Genomic DNA, 17,834 nt, shown 5'->3' with positions numbered 1-17,834 from the left:
TTAGGAACCAATGAACTACAAGCTAGGTATCCAATTTCACCATAATAATCTAGTTTTTTGCCAAGTATCAAACTATTGTTATCACAATCCAATTTCTAGGGTTTGCACTCACATAATTAAGGTATTACCGTAAGGTGTTCGAGATTAACCTAGTATCTTTAACACAAGACTAGCTAGGGCGTATAGTCTAGCCTAATGATTAAAAACCCATTAAACACAAGAGCACTAGAAATCATGAATAATGGTGCATCTGTCAGGGCGTATGCACAGATACTAATCATTCAAGAAATCATGAACCAATTAGCATTCTGTCAGGGCATATGCACAAAATACTAATCATTCATTCACACAAGCCATTCAAGATTATCTAGGGTGTGTAGTCTAACCTTGTCTCACATAATCAATTAATTAACATTAAAGGTGATCAAGCAATAACATCAATTAAAGATTGAATAAAGGATAATGAATACAACTAGAATTGCAATGGATTGATAAGACAAATAGAATTAATAAAGACATAAAACCTTCTTGTTAGGCTACATTGGATCCCTAGAAAAGTATTTAGTTGCACATGAACATAAAGAAATCAAACCTCCAAATCTTGAAAACCATTAAGTACAAGAAGAAGAAGATGAAACCTAGGTAAGATCTTCTCTCCTTGCCTCTTCCTAATGATATTTGATATCATAAACCCTAGCTCCCTAAAATATTGCTAAGGAAATCTATTTATAATATTAAAGTCGTGAGGGTATTATGGTAAAAAGTTATACTTCAATTAAAAACTCATAATAACAAATCTGCACGTCTCCAAGCACTAATGTAACTTTGTCTCCATTTTTAACCATATTCCATGTTGAACTCAGCCATGATAAAATAAAATAAAAGATTTAGCTCTGTCTCTTAGCTTTAAAACGCCACCAGAATCAAGTCAATTGGAGTTGTGTAGCTCAAGTTATGATCATTTTCGTGCAGCATGTTCTGGCAGAAAAATTTCCGAACATAAATTTCCCGGATTGCGCTGTGACATGAAGTTTCTGTCCATTTTTCAATTTTATGCTGCGGCATGGGAATAGTTCTGCTACAGCATAGGAATAGTTATGCTATGGCAAACAATCTTAAAAAATCCATAACTTCTTTGTTTGAGCTTTGATTCTCGAACCATTTGTTCCTACACGCTTATGATTTTTCATCTTCAATGTCCATGCTTGAAATCCTCATTTTTAAGCACCTAAACACCTGAAAATTCACAAAACATACCTGTGATTCTAGGAAACAAAAGAGATACAAAAATTAAGTAAAATTAACTAATTAAACCTAATTCCCTCACAAAATACTCTTAAAATCACTAAGTATGAGTGCACTTCCAAGCACTCATTAAATAGCATCTCTATTTTTTATTCTTTCACTTTACTTGTTCCCTCAAGAGCTGATTGGAGAATTTCCCAAGCTTCTTTTGCCATCTCACAAGCTGAAACTCTTCCAAACTCTATAGAATCAAGAGAACAAAACAAATTGTTAAGGGTTTTATCATTTAAGCTTGATTTCTTTTATCATCAGCCGTATATTCATCTTCCCCTTTAGGAAGATTGTTTCAGGATCCTTTGGAACAAAGTTTCCTTTCTCTATTATTCTCCACAAGTTATAATCTATAGACCTAATATGGAGTCTCATCCTAATCTTCCATTGTGTGTAGTTTATAGAATAAAATAATGGGGTCTAATAGTGCAATGACTCTCACAAAGACATGTGTTTGTAACAACTTCTTTCTACTATCAAAATCATTAAATATATTAATAAAAAGAGAAGTATACTTATCAAAATAGTTAGGCCCAAAAAATTTTCTTTACTTAATATATACAATTTTTACAAAGTACAATATCATTTGTACTAGAAGACTCTCAAAACAGTGGACACTGCAGCCAAGTCTCCCCGCTTGCCGACGTCCGTCCGACCATGTCCTCACCTATGACCTGTAAAAACATAGAAAACAACGGGGTGAGCACAAAGATGCTCAGTAAGTAAATCTTCTACTCTACTATCCCCGTGTATCACTCTTCAATTCTAATTCTCACTGTTCTTTTCTTTCTTTCTATTCTTTCTTTCAACACCCATGCGGAAATATCATAATAACATGCATGGATGAGATGCCTATGCACTAAAGCATAGCAATGCATTTTCTCTCTTTTCTTTTCTTTTTATTCTTTTCTTATTCTTATTCTTATTCTTTGCCGATCGGTCTCGGTTGATGCATGGATTCGGAACCCTTAGTCATGTGAGTATACTCTCTCTCGTGTATAGCCCTCACCCACATGTATTCTCATGGCTATACGAATTCTTTTTCTCATTCTCATTCCGCTCTCTCATGGCGGAGACCGCTCTCTCATGACAGTTACATGCGGTTAATTTCTACACTCACGGGCTCCCCATCACACAACCTATTCTCTTTTCTCTTCTTTAGCACTTTTCTAGTGCTAACTCTTTCTTTCTTTTATTCTAAGAGAATTAGTTCTTTTCTTTTTATCTCTATTCTTAGAGTGTTTCTTTCTCATTTCTCATATTTCTTTCTTAGGTGATTATTCAAATAAACATATGCATATGGATGGCTCATGCCTAGAATCTTTCTTATATGCATTCATGAAATGCAAATATGCTATGTTGCATAAAGTAAGGTTCTTACTTTACTATGATTCTTTTAGGCATTTCATCAAACAATATGTGTGCATACATAAACTTTACTCTTACTATAATTCTACTTCTTCTTAACCATCCAAAATTGGAGTTCAATCTTAATTCGTCACACACCTGCAAAGAAAATACACTTTAAATATTCCTCTCAAAATTCTTTCAATTTATCCATACTTCTACCATTTTATCAACACAAACACACCATTTTCATGGGAATTCTCTTCTAAAACAACAATAAACTCATTCATAATCATCAATACATGACAAACATAAAAATTCAATCAATTAAATCATATAGAAATCTCTACACATCATTCAATCATGCAAATCACACTTAGGTGGATTTACTTACTTAAACTCAAGTAGATCCACTTAAGCTCTCCACTCTTGATGGCTTGATACTTTCTCTTAAACTTAAACACAAACTCATTAAGGATCCTACTCTTACACCAATAAAATTCACATCTAGAGTAAGGATTCTTACCTTTAAGTGTTAGGATCAACTTGCATCAAATTCTAGTCAAAAACCTCCCAAAAATCCTTGAAAAGTTGAATGAAAATTTGAGAGAATTGAAGGATGAGAGGGGGTGGAAAAGAAGAAATGAGAAGGTTTCTAAAAATAAACCTTAATATCTCATATTTTCTCCCCTTTTCCCATCTTACCCTTACTTTTTCTTAGGAATTCCATCTTTGTCCTTTAATTCTTTGCAAATGCACCCCCAAATAAACTATTCATGCAATTCCTTGCATTACAATCCCCACTTTTTATATATTAGGGGTAAAATGGTCTCATGTGCCCCAAAGGAAGAATTCTCTAAAAACTCAAGGAAATTTTTCAGCCGAATCTTCGCCGGCGAAGCTTTTTCTTCACCCCAGCGAAAACTTACAGCAGCTACACCGTGGGTTGTAGCACCTTCGCCGCGGCGAAGCTTCTTCGCCCGCGCGAAGACTGTAACATCAAGATTTCGCTAAGTCTTTACAATTTTAGGGCAACCACTCAACCAAACCAACAATTAACAACATAACAACTCAAATGAGGGTAAATCAATAACATTCAAGCCATCATCAAATCTTAACTACGTACCTCAAGTGGGGGCGTTACAGTGTTTATGTGCTTGCCATATCTCTTTAAATCATTTGATTTTCTATGAAAGAGCCCAAACTTTGATACCAATTGTAAAATCCTAAAATGGCTAATATCCTAGAGGGGGGTGAATAGGAGTTATAAAAATTAATGTGGTAATAAAAACTTCAAAAACTCAAATGCAATGAATAATTAAACAATAATGATGAGCAAAAAGTGCAGCAAGTAATAAATAAGTAAGGGAAGAGAGATGCTCAAAGATTTATGGTGGTTCGGAGCTTTGGTCAAGAGCCTCTACGTTACTTCTTCAAGGCAACATCCTTGAAGTTCCACTAGATTCGAATTTCACCTTTACAATAGTTTAACAAGATTTTTCCTCTGATTTATATGATTTTGCCTCTACAATAGTTTGACAAGATTTCGCCCACAAGATAGATCAAACGTTTTTATGAATGATTGCTCTGAACTAGGCTGATACATACAAGGGTTTCGATTTCTTCTAAGAATGTGTTGGAGTAGGTGCCCTAGAGCCAATCAATATTGTAGAAGACTCTTGTAATAATGTTATTAATCAATAATAAAAGGCATCTTATTCTATATCGCGTAAATCATTATTATTGCAATATGTATTGATATATGTCCTTAGAATGGTGAACCGTAACGAGGGTACCAAGTGTTTCAAATCGATAGTGAGAACCCTATGAGCACATATGGTGGCATTCTAGAAACGTACATAGCCCTAGTATTATTCTGAAGTAAGGGCTAGATAATACGGTAAGGTATCATAGTGTTGAACGACCCTGTCGAAAGGCAGTGACTGATCTCACTTGTCAATAGTTTGGTGACAACTGGTGCAAACATGGGTGCTTGCTGTAGGCGATTACACCGCAGCAAGTTCACAAAATGACCCACCAGAGGATTCCATATGGATGGTAACCCAGTGTTTATGGAACAAATCTCTAACGAATGATGGTGCATGTGATCCTTAGACTTGAGATCACCGGAGCGCCTTGTGACCAATTGTGTAGTTTGACACTAGCCTAATGCAGTTCTTTTCAGAGCTGTCAATACGTGATGATTGGCTGCATCAAGGGAGTGTCTAAGACTATGGTGGATTGACAGAGGATTCATCACTCCCGGGTATGGGAGAAAGTTATCTCACGGCGCAATTCAGTATATGGCAATGACACTAAAAATGTGGCCACAGTGGATTGAGTTGTTGCTCTATCCAGTTTAAATACGGGTCATTGGTCCAGAAACTGAATAAATAATATCAAGAGTAACGAAGGTTGACACTTTTCTATGTCTTCGTCTCATCGAGATAACATATGATGAAAGGACGAATTGCACGGTAACCACGTTGACAGGTAGCTACTTTGTTGAATCGAATCTATCGGGTGGCCATGATGCCTTGCTAGGGGCCAATCTTGGTTTTGTTAGGAAACGACCAGGTTGCGCAGCGGAAAACAAAAATTTTTACAACCATGGATCGTTCTTTAGAACCCAAAATCAAGGCATAGAAAATTACAGTTATATTCATAAGAATCTGCAGAAAAATAAATCCAAATGTTTAGATTCATACCCAGTTTGGAGGCTCCACCAATGTTGTCCCTGAATGTTTGCTACCGATCCAAGTGTAGGATCGAACCGTAGAGGTCACACGAAGACAATCAACAAGAACCAAGGGGATTTGCTAGATCCTCCTTGGCCTTAAGAAATCAAGAAAGAAAAACAAATGATTGTTTTCAATGGAACAATGAAAGGGGCGTGGTGAGTGAGTGTAAAAAAGGGGCTGCTGTGTGTTTTATCAAAAGGCAAAATGAATTATTATTAAATCACACAAACACTATTCCTTTTATAGGCAAACCAAGTGCCCTATTCCCAATGGATGGGCTTGGGCTCCAACCCAAACACTCCATGTTGCCAAAACTCCCATTTGTATTTTAATTTAATTTCATTATCTAATTAAAATCAATTAATATTTAATTAACATTTAACAATAATGATGATTTAATTATATGTGCGAACACACATTTAACCGTAATTTCACTTATTTTAATTTTAACAATTAAATAAAAGGCTAACCTCAGCAAATTTAATTGCACTGTGAAATTACCAAAATACCCTTTCGCCTAAAAACGAAAACGCCCTTCTTCTTCTTGGCTCTTAAATTATCTTCTATGTGTGGGACCCATAGGCTCTCTCATACCGGTAGTGTAGATCGCGATTAACACCAATTAATGTCTCACTATTACACAGACCAAGATTGGCCCTAGCAAGGCATCATGGCCACTCGATAGATTCGGATTCAGCAAAGTAGCTACCTGTCAACGATATGGTTACCGTACAATACGATCCTATCATACGTTATCTTATCGACGAGAAAGGCATAGAAATAGTGTCAACCTCGGTTACTCTCGTATTATTATATTCAGTTCTGGACCAATGACCCGTATTATAATCTGGATAGAGCAACAACTCAATCCCACTGTGGCCACAGTTTCAGTGGCATTGCCATATACTGAATTGCGCCGTGAGATAACTTCTCCCGTACCCGGGGGGTGAATTCTTTGTCAATCCACCATAGTCGTGATACAATCTGATATAGCCAATCACCACCGTATGACAGCTAAAAAGAACTGCATTAGGCTAGTGTAAACTGTACCAATTGGTGCACAAGGCGCTCCGGTGATTCAAGTCTAAGGATCACATGCACCACCATTCGTAGAGGATTTGTTCTCGACAACTGGGTTACCATCCATATGGAATCCTCTGGTGGGTCAGTCCAGTGAACTTGCTGCGGTATATCCGACCAACAAGCACCATGTGTTGCACCAGGTTGTCAACAACACCTTGACAAGTGAGATCAGTCACTGCCTTTCGACAGGGGTGTCAGCACTATGATAGCCTTACGTATTATCTGTGCCCTTACTTAAATAATACTGGGGCTACGGCATTCTAGAATGGCCACCATATGTGCTCATAGGGTTCTCACTATCAAGATTTGAAACACTTGATACCCTCGTCACGGTTCTACCATTCTAAGGACAATATCAATACTATTGAATAATAATGATTTACGCGATATAGAATAAAATGCCTTTTATTATTGATTAATAAACATTATTAAAGAGTCAATTCTACAATAATTGATTGGTCTAGGGCATCTACTCTAATAGGTTTGTGTATTAGTGAGACGATTATTGGTGATTAATCGCGATACTATACACTGCCAATATGATGAGGAGCCAATGGGTCAACACATAGAAGATAATTTAAGATCCAAGAAGAAAGAAGGGCGTTTTCGTCTTTTTAAGGCGAAATGGTATTTTGGTAATTTCACAGTGCAATTAAATTTGCTGAGGGCGTAGCCTTTATTTAATTTGTTAGAAAAATTAAATAAGTGAAATTACGTTTAAATGTGTGTTCGCACATATTTAAATATATTATCATTATTGTTAAATGTTAATAAATTTATATATATATAATTGATTTTAATTGAGATAAGAGGAAAATAAAATAAATCAAATTGGAGGTGTTTGGCAACATGGGGCGTTTGGGTTGGAGCCAAGCCTATTCCGTATGGGATTAGGGCAATTGTTTTTAATATAAAAGAAAAAAGTGGGTGATTTTTTATAGAGGTTTTCTTTGAAAAACAAAACACACAGCCCATCTCTTTCACTCCCACGATAGTAACACGTATTGCCCAAAAATCAATTCATTGATTTGTCTTCTTGATTCTTAGGCTAATGAGGATAGCAAATCCCTCCTGTTATTTGAGATTGCTTCGTGTGGACTACGTGGGTTCATCTACACTTGGATCGGTAGCAAAACATTCGTCGACAATTGGAGGGCATCCAACATGCGTTTGTTTCTCTTAACTCATGTTTAATATTTCTGTAGATTCTTATTATGATAAAATTGTAAAATTATACCCTTGATCTTGGCTCATGTAAACGATCCTGTTATATTAATTTAATTTGTTGTTTCCGCTGCGCATACGGGACCGTTTACTAATAGAATGTAGATTCGAGTACAAATGAGAGTGAATGATTCTTGAGGTCAAGCTCTAGGGTTTTAAATAAATGTTGCACTTTCTCTCTCTTCTCAAGAGTCTACTTCTCTCTATTTAAGCCTTCACCAACCCTTGAAATAAATTAGAGTCATTGCTTCATTTAATGCACTCTACAACTTTCTATAAAATTGCATAACCTAGAGGAACAGGTGTTCCAACATCGGGAACGGGCGTTCCTGACACCAACAATCACTTTTCTTTGAATTTTAGGGTTTGGAATGATTGCTTCCCTACTTGAAATGGTCATTCCACTATCGCAAATGGGTGTTCCATCTTGGATCTCTTAAGGACCAGAAATTCCAAAACTTTGAACTAATTCCTGGAATGGTGTTGTTCCTTCTTAGAACAGCTTGATGAACTCTGGGAACGGACGATTGTCGAGGTTGTTCTTATTTAACTTAAAGTTTTCGCAGCGTTGACTTGAGCTCAAAATCTTCTAAGTCCAAAATCTTGACTTAAACTTGGAACGGGCGTTCTTTTTTAGGTTGCAAAGAGTGTCAAGATTCCAAGACAATGAACGATGTGATGGAACTACGTCATTTATATGGAACGAGCTGGAAGAACGACAATCCTGCTTGGTCGTTCTTTCTTTAGATCGCAAGGAATGCCCAACTTGTGAATGTGTGTCAGCCTCTTCGAATAAGTCTTCGGATGTTTTGAATTGCTTGACAGAACAATCGTTCGATTTGGTCGTTCCTTTTAGATGAGTCTTTAAGTCCAACTAGAAGATTGCTTCTTTTTTGGATAGAATCATAACCAACATTGTGGAACTATGTCATTCCAACTTAGAATGGTTTGACTGGGAGTTATTTTCCAGAAATAACCTATTGGAACAGGCATTCCATTTGGATGAATGGTCGTTACACTTGGAAAGCTGCATTTTTCATTTTGGTTATGACTTATGTCATACATTTGCACATTTGTTAGTTCTTTAAACATTCATTTGATTAGTTTTAGCACATCAAAACACATTAGGGCTCAACACCACTCATATTATTTCAGGGAGTGACTATCCAACAACAAATAAATTTCTGGTAGAGGTTTGTAAGGTGAAAGTATTATTGAATAAACATGCAAATGATGAAAATGAATTTGTTCATAACATGGTAAAGAAGATGAAAAACAAGTTTGATAAGTATTAATGGAGTGTAATTTGTTGATGGCTATAGTTGGTGTCTTGGAACCTAGGTGCAAAACGAGAGTGTTTGAACATGCTTTCCCCAAGATTTTTGGTGATTATGAATCACGGGTAAATGTTACAAGAGTTTGGGAGGCCTTGTACAAGCTGTATGGTGAATATTTCGTGGATAAGCAATCTTTTGTCGTCAACTGCAATGTTGGCATCGAAGAGGTTAGTGGGATGACTATGGAAGATAACTCTTATGGTTGGCCAGTATTACTGAGTTATATGGACATAAGTGAAACTATTGAATTAGAAAAAAAACTTAATTAGATTGTTATATGGACAAGGGATGTTACAAGCGTTAGGGGTATTATGAGGCTTTTAATGCTTTAGATTTGTCGAAAGCGAACAATTTGAAGTATCATGTCTTATCTGAGATGGCTCGTGATATACTAGCCATTCCTATCATCATGATGGCCTTAGAGGCTACTTTTAGTGCCAAGAGTAGAGTTATTAACACTTATAAGGCTTCATAGTCTTCGAAAATAGTCCAAGTGCTATTATATGCAGGTGATTGGTGTCACAATCTCAACGGAGTGAAGAAGAAGAGCAAAGTAAGTTCCATTTAGTAAAATTATAAAAGTATTATGACCCTTTTTATTTAGTATTGACTTTTATTTTACTCTAACTTAAACTTTTCTATTCATTTCCTTTATGTATTTTAGAAGGAGATACAACTAGTGGAGATTACGCTTCCTATCCCTTCAGTAGAAGGAAATCAAGAGATTGTTTGATCCTCCAACTTTGGACTCATTGGCAAGTATGTTGATTTTGATTCTCCAAAGGAAGAAGAATGCCACTGAAATTCTTGATTTTGGGTGTTTATGTTGTGTGAGGCAGTGATTGTGTTGTGTGAGGCATTGATTATGTAACTTCTGAAGTGTGAGGCAGTTTTTGTGTTGTGTAAGGCAATGGTTGTGTTATGTGAGGTAGTAATTATGTAACTTGTGTTGTGTGAGGTAGTGGTTGTGTAACTTGTGTTGTGTGAGGCAATTTTTGTGTTGTGTGAGGTAGTGGTTGTGTAACTTGTGTTGTGTGAGGCAATTTTTGTGTTGTGTTGATTTTGGGTATTAACTTGTGATACCTTTAAGCTATAATTTTGGGTGGTTCTATTGTGTCACTTGTGTAAACCCATTTAAGCTGTTTCAAAAACACATATTATTTCAGTGGTTGCAATTGAGGACATAGGATTATGTAAGATATAGACTCATTAGTAACATATAAGAGTAGAAAGATTTGTAAGGGAATCAATGGGATATCTTTACGCAAGGACATATTGAATCATAGACAATTTTTCTTTTAGTTGACTTGCATCTGTTTTTGTCAATTTAAAAGTTCTTACAAGTTTTGGTCATTGTCTGGTTATGATTGCTTGCCCTGTCTAGTGATGTCCCTTATGTTGTTTTTGTTTTTGCTACAGATTTACTTCCTTCTCAATATGTCACTTACAAGGGACACCCTTCTGCATTCTAATGTCAAAGCTCGACTAAATAGAAGAAAGTTACTTCATGAATTTTTCAACTTCCAAAAGTTGTCTAGGATGCCTATGAACCATTTGCTTGGGTTTATTTGTAGATGTGTTACTAATGATGCTTTTTACATTGTTATGTATCCCATTTTTGTTCTGCTTCTTGTGTGAGGGAAAGTGTAATGTATAATAATACAGTTAATACTCATATAATGTGGTTATGGTGGTTAAGTTGTTTGTGCTTTGATGTTTACTTAATTAGTGAATGGGTTTTCCTTATATTTTTTGCACTAGTTTTGTCGAGCTAGAGCACTAAACTTCAAGCTCAGTTGAGCTCAAGCTCGGTATTGTAGCAGTCGAGCCAAGCTTGAGTAGCCAGATATTCAGCTCGGCTCGACTCGTTTACACCCCTAGTCATGACGATGGGTAACTATGCTAATCTCTGTCGAGGATTAATCGAGATGCGCGTATGTTAGCTTGGACATCTTGGTTAAAAAAAAAAAAAAAAAAGTGTTGTCATGTGAAAAAAAAAAAAAGATGGGAATTTGCCAACTTTACTCCTTCATCTAATGGATTATGCTAACGATGGTTAGCTTTTGGATGAAAATATCACTATATTATAGCATCTCCAAATGACTCTTTATATGACCCAAACTCTTTATTATAAATAGTTTATCCATAAAAACAAGAGTTCAACAGACTCTTTATCTTTAAAATATAAATTAGAGAGTGAGTTTGACTCTCCATATTTAGAAAGTCAAATTTCACTCTCTATTCTAATTTTAATTAATAAACTACAAGTTCTTATGTATTTTATTTATTAATTCTCTCTCACATTAAGTCTCTTTCTTAAAAATAAAGAGCATCTTCATTAAATTTAAAGAGTTTATTGGATTTGAATAAAAATTGTGTTCTTTGTATTTTAAAATTAATGAAGATACTCTTTATTTATATGGAAGATACTCTTCAAAATAAAGAGCACCATTGGAGATTCTCTTATAACGTTTATATTTATGATGTTACTTGTTTAAATTTTCGGGTCTAATTGTTATTTACACCAAACCTAAAGGGTGTACGGTATGTTTTAAAGCGTAGAGTACCAGACATAATTCGTAATGACATAATCCAATTTTGGAACACAATTTTGTTGGGAGTAACCTGACGTGGCATGATCTGAACCCTACATTCTTCCTATTTTCCGACTATTCCCGCCTACGTTAATCAATCCGTTTGCTTGAATCCCCGGCGTAATGAACTAGAACATTTTTATTTTATTTACGATAGGCCCCACAAATAATCACCAATCACAATCGACCCTAATTTGCCGCCACGTACCCCCTCTTCTCCCCCATCAAACGCGCCACATTTGCCTCTCCTCTCATTTAAACCTCTTTTTCGTTCTCTTCTTCTGCAACAAAAACCCTAAAGACCACGAGGTTCCACCATTCTAACTATGATCCCTCATTCCTACACCGTTGATACTATCTCCCAATCACAAGACCTAGCCTCCAAAATCCTCTCCTCATCAACTGCCCAACAAATTCTCTCCGTCTGCGCCTCTATCGAATCCTTCCTACACGCCCACTCTTCCGATCAGTCTCGCCACTTCTTCTCCCTCACCTTTCCAACTCTCATCCTCAAACTATTCGGTTTCACCAATGACCCCTGTGCTGCTTCACCTTCACAATCCAACGGTTGGATCGATGTCATCTCCTCATCCAACGATCCTGATATCGCTTCTAGGGTTTTCCACCTCCTTTCCCCTGACGGTATCGTATTTAACTCAATTTTCGCCGTTGATAGAAAATCACTGGTCAAATTCGTCTTTCCGACCGAACGATTACCGGAGTGGGCCCGGTTCATGCTTCGAAGCGAAAAAGACTCAAAAATTCTCTCTAATTTGTGCTCCATTTTTAAAGGTAATGTAAAAGAAGATACAAATAAAGGAATAGGTTCAGTGCATCAGATTCAGTTAAATGTTTTTGAGTATTACATGTTTTGGTTCGCTTATTACCCAATTAGTAGAGGAAATAACGAAAATAATATCGATATTAATTTAATCAAGAGATCAAAGAAAGAGAAATTTAGGTTAGAAAATTGGACGTATGCTATTCCAGGTTTTTCGAGTAATGTTAAGCGTGGTACAGAGCAAAAGATTGAATGTAATCTTTACTTACGGCTTTTGTACGCGTACTTGCGCGAATTTGTGCCCATTAGTGATTTAAATGTGCACCAGCAACCATATCGTAGCTCACTTTTGAATTACACAAGTGGTTATGATGGTTCAGTTATATTGCGCGCGGAGTTTTTGGTTGATGCATTTGTGAACTATTGGCTTATTGATAATGATTTTTCGCCCTTGACTGTTAATGTGTGCAAGTACTTTGGTGTGTCACATCGGTTCTGTTCAGTTTTGGGGGAGACCCCACCAACAAGTGGGTTAGGAGAGCTAGTTAAGTTGTTTGTTAAGTACTTGAATTTGAATTCTGTTGTGGTTATGAAGGAGTGTGAGAATATTGCTGAGTATAGTGGGAGTCCAAAATGGAGGGTCTCGGAGTCAGTTTTGTTTGATAGTAGTGTGAAGACTAGGGATTTAGCATCCGTGGTGCCTTATGTGAGTGGTGTTGGATCTTGGAATGCAATGATACAAAGGCCACTTTATAGGTTTATATTGAGGACTTTTTTGTTTTGCCCCATGGGAACTTCAATGAAGAATGCATCTGAGGTGTTTTCGGTTTGGGTTTCCTATATGGAGCCATGGAGGGTTAGCATGGAGGATTTTGCAGAGCTTGATGCTGTTGTGAATGGATCTAGTAAGAATGTGAGGACTGAGGATTCTCAGTCTCAAGCTTGTGGTTATTCATCTTCATGGCAAGGTTATGTGCTGTCAAACTATCTATATTACAGCTCCTTGGTTATGCACTTTATTGGATTTGCACACAAGTTTCTTCACACTGATCCTGAAGTAATCATCCAGATGGTATTGAAGGTTTGTGTCTTAGCAAATATGAATGGAATTTTTGTTCCTATTTTTTTGTTTGCTATTGTAAACTGATTTCTCATGCCTTTCTAGATTATTAAAAGATATTTTTTGCATGCATTAGTTTCCATTGTCTTGCTTTATATGGTGTATGGATTAATGGGAATTATCAGACTTCTTGATCTTGGACATAAAACCTTAACTTATTTTACTAAGGATTTGATGAATATATTGCATCCTGTACTATGGCATTTGGTTTAATTATTGTTGATAGCCTTGTGCCACTTGGATCTAGAAAATTTTGGTATTAGCTAGTTTCCCGGACTTATTTTGTTATCTTGATATAACTCAATCTGTGTGGTATATTGTGTATTCCTAATGAACTAATTAAGTACGAGCAGAATGCTTTTTTATATTTGTGCCCTAGTTTCTTGTAATGGTGTTTGTGAATAACAAGTTGTAATTGGCTGTGGTATTTGTCTTCGGATATTTCTGACCATCCTGTACATCTCTATTGATAAATTAATTCAAGATGAAATACTACAGAGAAAGGCTATATCAGTTACCGGATTGAGTTGACAGATTTTGGATTGTGTAGAGACCCTCTTGTTATCGTCCCTGGAATCTGGAGCCCTTATTGCTTTAGAAAAACAAAAATCTCCGAATCACATATTTTGTTAGGTGTTGCTTCTAATTGTTAACATTATGGATGGACAAATTGATTTTTGAGGGTAATTACTAGAGTCCACTTTGGGGAATTAGGACATGGATGTTATGACCTGATTCAAAGGTTCTATTGAGTATGGTGTGCTTGTAGACTAGGATTCTCTTGGTATTGAAATCTATTCAAATTTCTATGTTCCCACAGCTTAGCAACTGAGTAGGCAGACCACACTTATATCTAATTTTAGTGGCCTCTTCTTGTTTCCTGGTAATGTCCTTAAATGGAATATTTTCTTATTGTATGAAGTTAATTATTTACTAAGAATTTTTTACCTTGAATTATGCTCTGATTTAGGAATATTTGCTACTCGTTGTACATGCAGGAAGTGACCCTCATTGTGCATGAAAAAGGAATTTATACTTTTTTTAATAATGCATGTAATTGGTGCCATTAAAAGATTCTCTTATTTTTCAAAAATTACTTTTGCATGTTTGATCCTGATATTACGTTGTGGCTACGTCTTTTTTCCTTTTCTTTCAACTGTATTATGCTGTATTTCGGTTGCCTGCCAGTTTATTGATAAAGCGTGTGAGCTTTAGTATTTTACATTTCCATTTATTTGGCTATCTCCAATGCTTCAAATGACATTCAATCTACAGTCTTCGTAGTTGATTAAGATAACAAATATATCATTCTGAGTTTTGTGTCATTAATATTATTTTGTTGCCCATTATATTTTATTTCTAGTACATGCTATGTACATGAACAGTATTGCCAATATATTGTGTAAGTACTTAATGAAAGCTTCGTGGAGTGCAATTATCTTAGTGTGCTATTGAAGTATACTAATAGTGAAGCAAACACTTAAGCTGATTGCTAGGCCTATCTAACGTGCATTTGAATGAGATTACGAGTTCAAAGTTGACTTAAGTCAGGAGCTACTAGCACACTCATTTCTTAGCCTTAAATACTTTAACATGTCTATTCAATTTTTTCCTTTTGGGGTGGAGGCACTGGCTGGGACAGTAAAGCTTGAGTGCACTGCACAGTTTCTTTATTCAACTTGATCTACCGTATGCTAGTGTGTAAACCCTGCCTAGAATTGACATGCATTAAGAAAGGGATTCTGGTTGAGGATGATATAGTACAAAATCAGTGTTTTACAGGTTTCTAACTTTTCATTTATATATTGGTAAATGGGAATTCAGATTAACGTCTTTTTTGTTATAATCTGTCTGATTTAAAGATTGCAAATCATATCTATATGTGAATGTGCACTGAGACTTGATATATCTGTATTAGTAATTATTTGGCATGACTCCTTTAATAATGTTAATGCTCAGTAATGTCTTTGTTCTAAATTTTGTCCTATATGTTGCTGTTTCTTCTACAATTTGCTTATCCATTACTTTAATTTAACAGGTTATGAATGTATTGACATCAGCTAAAGAGCTGATCGACCTTGTAAAGAATGTAGATGCTGTTTATCATTCCAAACCAGCTGGTTCTAGCAAATCTAAGCCCAATAGCTTATATAGATATGTTCCTTCTATACGTGAACAGCTGCAGGTATTTTTCATCTACCCCCTTAGCTGTATTTCTCTTTTCTGGTTCACTTTTATAAGTAACATAATTAAATATGGGCACTATTACCGTGAACCACGTGTATGGTGCCATTTCTTATTTGGATTCCTGTCATTTTATGTCTACAAGGGTTCTTGATTAAGGGACTTGGTGATTTTGTCCTATTTGTCTCATTAAGCACAAGCATCTTATTCATTGACTACAAAAATGTAATTTTATTTATTTATTTTAAATTTTTGTTGGCAACTCTAGGACTGGGAGGATGGCTTATGTGAGAGTGATGCTGATGGATCTTTCTTGCATGAAAATTGGAACAAAGATTTACGACTATTTCATGATGGTGAAGATGGTGGACAACAACTACTTCAGGTGTTTGTCATTGCTATTGATCATTTATTTGTATGTTTGCCATATTGCTTGCACATCTATTTGCAATAGGGTTCTCATCCATTGATCATGATTCTGTGATTGCAGTTGTTCATATTGCGTGCAGAAGCTGAGTTGCAAGCCATTTCGAGTAATAGTCTTGCCAACAACCTTCAATGTATAGATTCACTGAAAACCCATGTAAGCTGCTTTTTTGGTGGGCATACTATAAAGCCAATTCCCTTTTCACTAGAAACAGAACAGCGACAGCAATCTCGGGATGAAATATTTAAGCCCAAAAGAGTTGGAAACCATGCATTGGCTAATATCAGATACAAGGGCGATTGGATGAAGCGCCCCATTTCAGATGACGAGGTTGCTTGGCTTGCAAAACTGCTCATATGGTTGTCGGATTGGCTGAATGAGAGTTTTGGGCTAAATCAGCAAGAGAGGCAGGCTGAAGGCCCAAAATGGCCGTATATGGAGGTCGCAGGTGACTTAGTGGGAAATGTGGATGGGCCTATGGAGACCACAAAGGCAGTGATATATACAATTCGTTCTTGGCTTCTAATGTTGGTTGCAACATCAGTGAAGTTAATGAGGAAACATGGTATGCGGGTAAATCTCAGGATTTTAGCTTCGAAGAAGATTGTTATGGTTTTGTTTCTCTTTACTGTATTTAGTGTATTGAAAAATGTTTTCCGACTGTTTCATAGAGCATAAATGAGATTATAGGAACAACAAAAAATGGAGAAAAAATAAGGGAAATGTTTCTTTTTTCTCCAAGGTTAACGGTAAATGAATTTTGTTGTAAGTTTGATCTGTGCAGCATGGAGAATATGTTTCATAGTCTGTTTATAATATTCACAGTCGATTAAGGCCTTAACAATCTATGCCAATTGCCATGCTCAAGATTTTGAATATTTGAATTTCCTTTGGCTAAATGCTTACTGAGAACAAGATTTTTAATTCTCTGTGACCCAAAAAAAGGTCGAAAACTTTCGATACCTACAAATTATAATTGATACAATAGGCCGACAGTGGCGTTGAGAAATTGGTTTGGTCATGTTGTAGTTGATCACAACCTGACACCGAACACTTGAGAATTTAGCGCAATTGTCAAAAGGTTGGCGGCAAAACAAGGCCGAACCCAGCCCATAGCCACTTAGCCGAAAAGGTTATTAATTTCGTAACTGCAGCCCGCACTTGGCTAGATCATAAAGTCAATGTTAGGAGAATTGAGGGACGTCTCGTCTCATTCAAAGCAGCAGCCGAGGTGGATGATTTTGAAGGCTTTGGATTATAGTGAAAATCAGTTTGGTAATGACATCTCAAATTAGTCATCCTAGTACTAAGATCAACAAAGCTACGGGCACCGGCTTTTTTGCACCGAAAATGTGTACTAGCTTACATATCCCTTTGACTCATACCAGCAATCCAGGCTCAACAAAGTTACGGACACCAGCCTTTTTGCACCGAAAATGTGTATTGGCCTACGTGTCCCCCGGACTCACATCAGCAATTCAAAAGTGTGATTAAACAACAAATATTTTTCTAGTGAACCGCCGTCCATCAAATATGGACGGCCGTTCACTGACATTGACTCTCGTCCATATTATATGGATAGGGGTCCATTTACTACGGACGGACGTCCTCATTTAAAGGACGCACGTCCATAACTAAAATACAATAAAATATTTTTATAAAAATTAGGGACAGCCGTTAATCCGTTATGGATGGTCGTC

The 17,834-nt window shown here is 36.4% G+C and overlaps 1 protein-coding gene across 1 annotated transcript; it reads left to right on the top strand.

Annotated features, from left to right (window-relative positions):
* Window positions 1-11,894: 11,894 nt before the first annotated feature.
* On the top strand, window positions 11,895-16,938 carry LOC116105623. Its single transcript, XM_031392034.1, has 4 exons — window positions 11,895-13,484; window positions 15,562-15,708; window positions 15,976-16,092; window positions 16,198-16,938. Exons 1-4 carry the CDS (start codon window positions 11,949-11,951, stop codon window positions 16,810-16,812), a joined length of 2,415 nt encoding a protein of 804 aa, XP_031247894.1. The 5' UTR covers window positions 11,895-11,948; the 3' UTR covers window positions 16,813-16,938.
* Window positions 16,939-17,834: the final 896 nt, after the last annotated feature.

Source organism: Pistacia vera, unplaced genomic scaffold, assembly GCF_008641045.1.
Source record: "Pistacia vera cultivar Batoury unplaced genomic scaffold, PisVer_v2 Contig501, whole genome shotgun sequence".
NCBI lineage: Eukaryota > Viridiplantae > Streptophyta > Magnoliopsida > Sapindales > Anacardiaceae > Pistacia > Pistacia vera.
Note: the sequence above shows the minus strand (reverse complement) of the source record. Positions and strands in the feature narration are given on the sequence as shown.

Excerpts from the sequence above, each read along its gene's own strand:
- LOC116105623 (XM_031392034.1), top strand. The coding sequence starts at position 11,949 with ATGATCCCTCATTCCTACACCGTTGATACTATCTCCCAATCACAAGAC. Across the intron at positions 13,485-15,561 it reads TCATCCAGATGGTATTGAAG|GTTATGAATGTATTGACATC; the intron begins GTTTGTGTCTTA and ends TTAATTTAACAG. Across the intron at positions 15,709-15,975 it reads CTATACGTGAACAGCTGCAG|GACTGGGAGGATGGCTTATG; the intron begins GTATTTTTCATC and ends TGGCAACTCTAG.